General features: G+C 33.0%; 2 protein-coding genes across 2 annotated transcripts in view; both read left to right on the forward strand.

Annotated features, from left to right (window-relative positions):
- The window catches only part of LOC108549244 (cytochrome P450 6B1), a 10,714-nt gene extending 7,449 nt beyond the window's left edge, over positions 1 to 3,265 (forward strand). Inside the window, exons 3-5 of the mRNA XM_017902539.1 lie at positions 1,098 to 1,319; positions 2,692 to 2,943; positions 3,093 to 3,265. Of these exons, the coding sequence (XP_017758028.1) occupies positions 1,098 to 1,319; positions 2,692 to 2,943; positions 3,093 to 3,265 (647 nt within the window). The remainder of the gene's footprint in view (positions 1 to 1,097; positions 1,320 to 2,691; positions 2,944 to 3,092) is intronic.
- A 2,162-nt stretch (positions 3,266 to 5,427) lies between these two features.
- On the forward strand, positions 5,428 to 5,990 carry LOC108549241 (cytochrome P450 6B3). Its single transcript, XM_017902535.1, has 2 exons — positions 5,428 to 5,668; positions 5,818 to 5,990. The coding sequence occupies exons 1-2, from the start codon at positions 5,428 to 5,430 to the stop codon at positions 5,988 to 5,990; spliced, it is 414 nt and encodes a 137-aa protein (XP_017758024.1).
- Positions 5,991 to 9,347: the final 3,357 nt, after the last annotated feature.

Consider the following 9,347-nt stretch of genomic DNA (forward strand, 5'->3'; position numbering starts at 1 on the left):
TATTAGTATATAATATTATAATATTATATTATATAGTATTTCGATACTATAATATTACAGTGTTAATAATTTAATATAATATTATCCTATATTTAATATAGTATTATAATTAATATAGTATTATACTATATTAATGAATACATTATATAACATAGATACCATATAATATTATAGTATTTAATTTATTGTATTATTAGTATATAATATTATGATATTATAGTATATAGTATTCCAATACTATAATACTACAGTGTTAGTAATTTAATATAATATTATCCTATATTAATACATTATATAACACAGATATTGAAAAATAGAAATGAAATATACGTATTTACAGTGTACTTAAAGATGAGATAAGGAAGCTTATCTTCCAAGATTCTTCCAACAATTTCAAATTTCATATATTTGCACCACCACACAATCTATTTTTCTATATTCAATTAATACTGAACATTTATTTATAAACATACGCAGAATATAATTAATTAATTTAAATATTATCCATATTGAATATCTATTGTGAATTTTATTATTTCAAATATTCAAGTAATATTTATATTCAATATTATTTAAATATATACAATTTAAATATTTTACATTATGGGATTTAAGATTGTCGATATCTGCAGCCACATACCATTGTTGAAAGAGTGAAAGCATAAGTGATGCAAACTTATCAAAAGGTTAACGCAATAATATTTACTTCGTGTTAAATGATATGCAAACCAGTTCGTAATCTGTTGGTCCCACGATGAAAACAACCTTTGAGTAGCTAATAAGCAAATTATCATAGAGATAAGAATTTTATTTTTGCTCCTTTGTTTAAGATTTCCATATCAATTTTAATCGTCGAGCCACCTGTTTACGACCCAAAATCATTTAACAGAAACACGAAATTTTTTTCCAATCTGAACTAATTCGAAATTGAAACTTATTTCGCGTAATTAATGTTATTTAATAATATTAGTTTATTCCATCGGCAGTTTATTCACCAGTATTTTCAGCGTTAATACTCTTTAAATACACGTGTATTTGAACAGAATATGTTCGATACCTTGAATATCAAATGTGAGATATATTATTTGCATGTACAGAAGCAGACAATTTGTTCCTGACATCCCAAGCTCAGCTTTTCTTCCTTGCTGGCTCCGAGAATGCGTCGCTAACGATCAGCAATGCTTTGTACGAGCTTGCGTGGAAGCCAGCCATTCAAGAGAAAGTTCGAGCTGAAATATTGCAGGTCTTAAAAAAGACTAACGGAGAGATCACATACGACGGTGTAGAAGAAATGAAATATCTGAATGCATGTTTGCTAGGTATTGTTCTCTGAATTCTCGCTAAAAAGAATTCACTCTATAAAGACGTATTATTCACTTGGAATCACATTCATACTCGAGTTTCCTTCATCTCTTAACTCTCATAAATTATAATTAATTTAGTCGACATTCTTTTTATCATTCACGACCTTTCAAGACACGTAGAAGTCACGCGATCTAAAAATATTACTATTCAAAATTGAGCTTCAGTCACCGTTTCATAAAATTTGGAACATCGATATTAATTAATATATCAAATTTAATGTAATGTAACAGTGTGCGAGGTATCGAAATAACTCTATAATTCTATTATTATACAATTCTTTATTTACTGCTCAAAAAAGTATAGTTAGTGTTTTAGTAGAGAATCTTTGAATTTCTAGTCTTCTCTAGCCAAAAAATCCTCGAGTGCAAAGGGTTAATCTATTTGCATTGTCAGAAATATGAAAAAAGAATACTTGACACACGATTATCCATAGTTTTATCTAATAATCTAAAGTATAGTGTATCTAAGTATATCTAAAGTATTGTAGAGTCTCTACTACGTTGGAGAGTACTTCGGCTAAAATTTTCGCTGATTAAGGATTGGAACTAACTCTAACTGATTACTGACTGAATCTTTCAAACTTCGTATCTCACTTTCACCAACAGGACTGTCCTAGGACAGCCCTTGCATCCTCATTTAACCCATTTGCATCATGGCTCTACTTAAGGTGCCGTGTTCAGGCATCAGCCACGTTCAACTGACGACTAGACAAAAGTAAAACTTGTTAAGAATATAATAAATCGATGTAGATGAGATCAAACGTGATCTGTGGCATATGAAGAATATTCAGCAACTGGTAGTGGAAAGAGTCAGTTCGCGGATTATTCCGCGCTCGGTGATAGTCAACAGCCGTAGCACGCGGAATATTCCGCGCTTGGTGATAGTAAACAGTAGCGGCTCGCGGAATATTCCGCGCTCGGTGATAGGCGACAGCCGTAGCACGCGGAATATTCCGCGCTTGGTGATAGTAAACAGTAGGGGCTAGCGGAATATTCCGCGCTCGGTGATTGGCGACAGTCGTAGCTCGCGGAATATTCCGCGCTCGGTGATAGACCACAGTCGTGGCTCGCGGAATATTCCGCGCTTGGATGCAAATCGTCCACTCGTCCTTGCACGCGCACTACAGACAACACTCTAAACATACAGTCTGAATCCTAGATAGCTGTCTATTGCCCATCGCCAGCTAGATAAGCCCAAGGGTTCCTTTGCACTAACTCTCACACTTACAATTCCTACAGCTATATACAATTATAAATGTTTATGTTTATATAATAACTATTATAGACTATTATAGACGAAGTAATAATTATTCTTTTCATTTTACAGAAACGTTGAGAATGTACCCAGTATTACAATGGTTATCCAGGTCAGCAATGGAGGATTACACGTTCTCAGGAACAAAGCTCACTATTCCGAAAAATCAACAAGTCTTTCTACCCGTATATTCGATTCATAGAGATCCAGATATTTATCCAAACCCGGATGTCTTCGATCCTGAAAGATTCACCGAAGAAAATATGAAGACTCGACACCTAATGTCCCATTTACCATTCGGCGATGGCCCAAGACACTGCAGTGGTAAGAAATACTTTTGCAATAAAAAGCAATTGCAAATAATATAAAAATCATAAAGCAAAATATAAAAATATAATATAAAATAAAATAAAATATGACATAAAATGGTGAAATAGAAAAATTCGAAGATAAAGCAAACGATATTTTTTCAGGTATAAGATTGGCCAAGAAACAACTGAAAGTTGGAATGGTTACTGTCCTGTCGAAATACAAGGTTGAGGTGTGCGAGAAGACTCGTAAAGAATACAAAGTGGATAAGAGGCAATTGTTCCTTCTTCAACCTGCTGACGGAGTGCACCTGAAGTTAACGAAGCTCGCCGCGTAAAAGCGTTTATGAATATTTGATTTTCAATTATTTGTAGCTTCGTGAAATATTATCTGAAAGTAGATAATAGATATAAGCCACGATATCTGCAGCCACATACCATTGTTGAAAGAGTGAAAGCATAAGTGATGCAAACTTATCAAAAGGTTAACGCAATAATATTTACTTCGTGTTAAATGATATGCAAACCAGTTCGTAATCTGTTGGTCCCACGATGAAAACAACCTTTGAGTAGCTAATAAGCAAATTATCATAGAGATAAGAATTTTATTTTTGCTCCTTTGTTTAAGATTTCCATATCAATTTTAATCGTCGAGCCACCTGTTTACGACCCAAAATCATTTAACAGAAACACGAAATTTTTTTCCAATCTGAACTAATTCGAAATTGAAACTTATTTCGCGTAATTAATGTTATTTAATAATATTAGTTTATTCCATCGGCAGTTTATTCACCAGTATTTTCAGCGTTAATACTCTTTAAATACACGTGTATTTGAACAGAATATGTTCGATACCTTGAATATCAAATGTGAGATATATTATTTGCATGTACAGAAGCAGACAATTTGTTCCTGACATCCCAAGCTCAGCTTTTCTTCCTTGCTGGCTCCGAGAATGCGTCGCTAACGATCAGCAATGCTTTGTACGAGCTTGCGTGGAAGCCAGCCATTCAAGAGAAAGTTCGAGCTGAAATATTGCAGGTCTTAAAAAAGACTAACGGAGAGATCACATACGACGGTGTAGAAGAAATGAAATATCTGAATGCATGTTTGCTAGGTATTGTTCTCTGAATTCTCGCTAAAAAGAATTCACTCTATAAAGACGTATTATTCACTTGGAATCACATTCATACTCGAGTTTCCTTCATCTCTTAACTCTCATAAATTATAATTAATTTAGTCGACATTCTTTTTATCATTCACGACCTTTCAAGACACGTAGAAGTCACGCGATCTAAAAATATTACTATTCAAAATTGAGCTTCAGTCACCGTTTCATAAAATTTGGAACATCGATATTAATTAATATATCAAATTTAATGTAATGTAACAGTGTGCGAGGTATCGAAATAACTCTATAATTCTATTATTATACAATTCTTTATTTACTGCTCAAAAAAGTATAGTTAGTGTTTTAGTAGAGAATCTTTGAATTTCTAGTCTTCTCTAGCCAAAAAATCCTCGAGTGCAAAGGGTTAATCTATTTGCATTGTCAGAAATATGAAAAAAGAATACTTGACACACGATTATCCATAGTTTTATCTAATAATCTAAAGTATAGTGTATCTAAGTATATCTAAAGTATTGTAGAGTCTCTACTACGTTGGAGAGTACTTCGGCTAAAATTTTCGCTGATTAAGGATTGGAACTAACTCTAACTGATTACTGACTGAATCTTTCAAACTTCGTATCTCACTTTCACCAACAGGACTGTCCTAGGACAGCCCTTGCATCCTCATTTAACCCATTTGCATCATGGCTCTACTTAAGGTGCCGTGTTCAGGCATCAGCCACGTTCAACTGACGACTAGACAAAAGTAAAACTTGTTAAGAATATAATAAATCGATGTAGATGAGATCAAACGTGATCTGTGGCATATGAAGAATATTCAGCAACTGGTAGTGGAAAGAGTCAGTTCGCGGATTATTCCGCGCTCGGTGATAGTCAACAGCCGTAGCACGCGGAATATTCCGCGCTTGGTGATAGTAAACAGTAGCGGCTCGCGGAATATTCCGCGCTCGGTGATAGGCGACAGCCGTAGCACGCGGAATATTCCGCGCTTGGTGATAGTAAACAGTAGGGGCTAGCGGAATATTCCGCGCTCGGTGATTGGCGACAGTCGTAGCTCGCGGAATATTCCGCGCTCGGTGATAGACCACAGTCGTGGCTCGCGGAATATTCCGCGCTTGGATGCAAATCGTCCACTCGTCCTTGCACGCGCACTACAGACAACACTCTAAACATACAGTCTGAATCCTAGATAGCTGTCTATTGCCCATCGCCAGCTAGATAAGCCCAAGGGTTCCTTTGCACTAACTCTCACACTTACAATTCCTACAGCTATATACAATTATAAATGTTTATGTTTATATAATAACTATTATAGACTATTATAGACGAAGTAATAATTATTCTTTTCATTTTACAGAAACGTTGAGAATGTACCCAGTATTACAATGGTTATCCAGGTCAGCAATGGAGGATTACACGTTCTCAGGAACAAAGCTCACTATTCCGAAAAATCAACAAGTCTTTCTACCCGTATATTCGATTCATAGAGATCCAGATATTTATCCAAACCCGGATGTCTTCGATCCTGAAAGATTCACCGAAGAAAATATGAAGACTCGACACCTAATGTCCCATTTACCATTCGGCGATGGCCCAAGACACTGCAGTGGTAAGAAATACTTTTGCAATAAAAAGCAATTGCAAATAATATAAAAATCATAAAGCAAAATATAAAAATATAATATAAAATAAAATAAAATATGACATAAAATGGTGAAATAGAAAAATTCGAAGATAAAGCAAACGATATTTTTTCAGGTATAAGATTGGCCAAGAAACAACTGAAAGTTGGAATGGTTACTGTCCTGTCGAAATACAAGGTTGAGGTGTGCGAGAAGACTCGTAAAGAATACAAAGTGGATAAGAGGCAATTGTTCCTTCTTCAACCTGCTGACGGAGTGCACCTGAAGTTAACGAAGCTCGCCGCGTAAAAGCGTTTATGAATATTTGATTTTCAATTATTTGTAGCTTCGTGAAATATTATCTGAAAGTAGATAATAGATATAAGCCACGTCTTTCTTTTCTCTCTTTCTCTTTGTATTAGAAGTTGTGATTATTAGTTCACATATGATGGCCAGATAGAGATTGAATAATTATGTTAAATTCTTAAATGCTTAAATTCTATATTTAAATGTTTATATGTAAAATAGGAGCGAGTAAGGAGATATAATAGATGTAAAATTTGATCTGGTATTAGAAGTTGTGATTATTAGTTCACATATGATGGCCAGATAGAGATTGAATAATTATGTTAAATTCTTAAATGCTTAAATTCTATATTTAAATGTTTATATGTAAAATAGGAGCGAGTAAGGAGATATAATAGATGTAAAATTTGATCTGAAATTAGTTTCAATAATAAATTGATAAATTACGTTGATATTGTATATGATGTATATATAGGTATATCTATAGGGTTTCACGTGATTTAGATCAACGTATAAAATAAAAATAAAAATGTACGTGAAATATTTTATCGAATAAAATTTTGAGTATATGGAAGATTCTTTGGGTAGATTGAGTAAATACTCGTGTCTTCCAGTCTGTGGAGAGAATTTTGTACATTTTGGACAGTTACTAATGCAATCTTCTACTTTGTGTTACATGTAAGGAAAGCATTGTACCCTAGATACGTTTTCGACGATATTATCTGCTCCAAAGTGGCGTAAATTATTATCTGAACACTGGATTCCACAGACTTAAATGCTTTTTATCCAGTTTTCGTTCAAATTAATTCGTCGCATAATTTATAATATGCAATGTGCGATATGAAACCCGTATTTTAAATTTTTAATATCAGAACTCTGAAATTTATAATTTTAGAAAATTCATACATACATAATGCAGAATATTTATTACTCCTACCGATAAAAATCGCATTGAAATTTATTCATTATTCTCACCGAAGTGCTTATTTTCTCTATTAATATTCATAATTATCATTATATAGTATTATATAATTGTATGTAAAAGTAGAATACTAAAAATATATATCCAATTCAGAATAGTACATCATATCGAAATAAGAAATTAAATAATGTGCAATTGAAAATCGACACAAAGAAACAAAATTTAAAATTTATTATCTTTTATATATATATATATAAAATGCAGAAAAAGATAATTAATATAAATAATATACATAAATATTTATATTCTTATATCAAAGTAATTGAAGTCAGAAGACTGCTCTTTCGAAATATATTTCTTGTAAATCAAAATTTATTCTGAAATATTACAATTGGAAATGATACCTTAATACTAGATCTACCAAGGGGGTCAAAATGACTTGTTTGGTATTTCTTACAATTATTATTCATTTTCAATATATTTTATTTCCTAAAATTTTGTATGACTTTTTCTAAAATATCCAAATAATTAATTCTGCAAAGCAGTTTTCTCTTCTTTCTGTCTACTTGGTGTAAACTTTTATACGTAATTATTTTTAAATTATTGTTATTATATTACTATTGTTAATCAGTTTATATTCAATTTTCGCTCAGAAAATAGAAAAATACAGAAAAACGTAAAAATTGCTACGTCTTTTCTTAAATGATTTCTTAATTTAAGAAACAAGCCATTTTAATTTAAGAAACAAGTCAATCGTTGGTTGTTGTAGTGTTAACCATCTCATAAATTTCGCAAAGAGAGTGACACTAATTGCAAGTGAAACGAGAAACAAAAATTCGAAAAGAGAATGTTACTAAAATCACGAAAATTTTTCGAATTCATCGAGTACTAATTCATCTGCACACCATTTACAGAAAATCTCTTACACGTTTTCTCGCACATGTGAGACAACATATGCAATCGTTTGCTCAGTTTTACCTATTGACGCTATGTCTTCACACGAACAAAAGTTCTTATACAAAATGGTTAGGCGAGTGTGAAGACGATCTACGCGATTCATCCTGATCTCGATATTTACCCTGTGTCGGATTTCCGCGATCCCAAGAGATCAGTTGAAGAAGGAGGATTCCGTGTCAGCAAATCCGAGGTCCCATTTAGCTGCTTTGGATGGTTCAAGGAACTGCATCGGTAACGTCGTGAAAAATCTATTATTGTGTCCAGGGATTGCTGAGTTTCTGCAATATCGAGATAGTTTGCTTCGTCTGAACCACGTACACTTACATTTTTCTCCTATACTATTTGATCTCAAGTAGCTTTCAAGTAGCTTTTAAGTGTACATTGTGTTCTAATTTCTTAGAAGACACATTACAAATACAGGATGAACTACCTAACCTGACCATTTTCATTGTTTCTATTATTAGTAATTTGAGTTTTTCTACTTCTTTTGCTCCTAAAGATTTTATAATGACCTACTATATATGATAAAATAATTTTTTATTATAATAGTTTATTATTAAGTAAATAATTGTAAATAATTAATCGTTTATGTCACTTTTAGAGATATGGGGAAGCATTGTTGATAAATGTTCGAAGAAGGCCATTGTGTCAATAATAATTAATGACAATATGACAATAAATAACGTGACAATGAGACTACATTAATTTTTTTATAGGTGGAGGACTTTCCAAAATTCTAAAGCCACCTTTATTTCTTTAAATGACACGATGTATCCTTTAATTTACTATAAAATAATTTTGGAATGTTTAGATGATTCCAATAACCAACTGTAGGTCATTCCATAACAGATAGCAGGGCCTGACACCGAATCTTTGAGATCAATGAAGTGTTAATAAATAATTTTATATTAATAAAATTAATAAAGTTAATAAAATAAATAAAAATACAATACATATATGTATAAGTATCTATTGTACATTGAAACTTTTGAAAAGTGAACTCCCTGTTTATATTTCCTGCCAATTTTCATTGAATCGAGCATAGTTAGGTTAACCGGCGTGGTATTTGACCGCGATGGCGGAACGCGTTAGTTACAGACGCGCAGCAGAGAGGGCGCAAGGGATATCAGTACGCAGAGTACACGAATCGACGACATATCTCCGCGCGAACAAATGCTTTCTGCGAATCATCTCGACAAACCACGACAATCGCAATGACACAGGAGATTACGCCAATGTTGGTGCCATGCAAACAGTACCGTGTTCTTCGGAGAGGGGAGTAAATAAAAATTCATTGCGATTCCGCCTCTGGACAGAGACAGTGATTGAGATCGAAGTTAAGAAGTAGGATTGTGTTCTCGAGGCACTGATACGTTATTGTTTCTCAAGTTCTGTTCGGAAATAGTGAAGTTAATATTCGTTAATTAATAGTTAATTTTGATAGAAAATTTTGATGATTAACAGTCGACGAGTTATACACG

This window comes from Eufriesea mexicana, unplaced genomic scaffold (genome assembly GCF_001483705.2).
Source record: "Eufriesea mexicana isolate 0111107269 unplaced genomic scaffold, ASM148370v2 scaffold1844, whole genome shotgun sequence".
NCBI classification, from domain to species: Eukaryota; Metazoa; Arthropoda; class Insecta; order Hymenoptera; family Apidae; genus Eufriesea; species Eufriesea mexicana.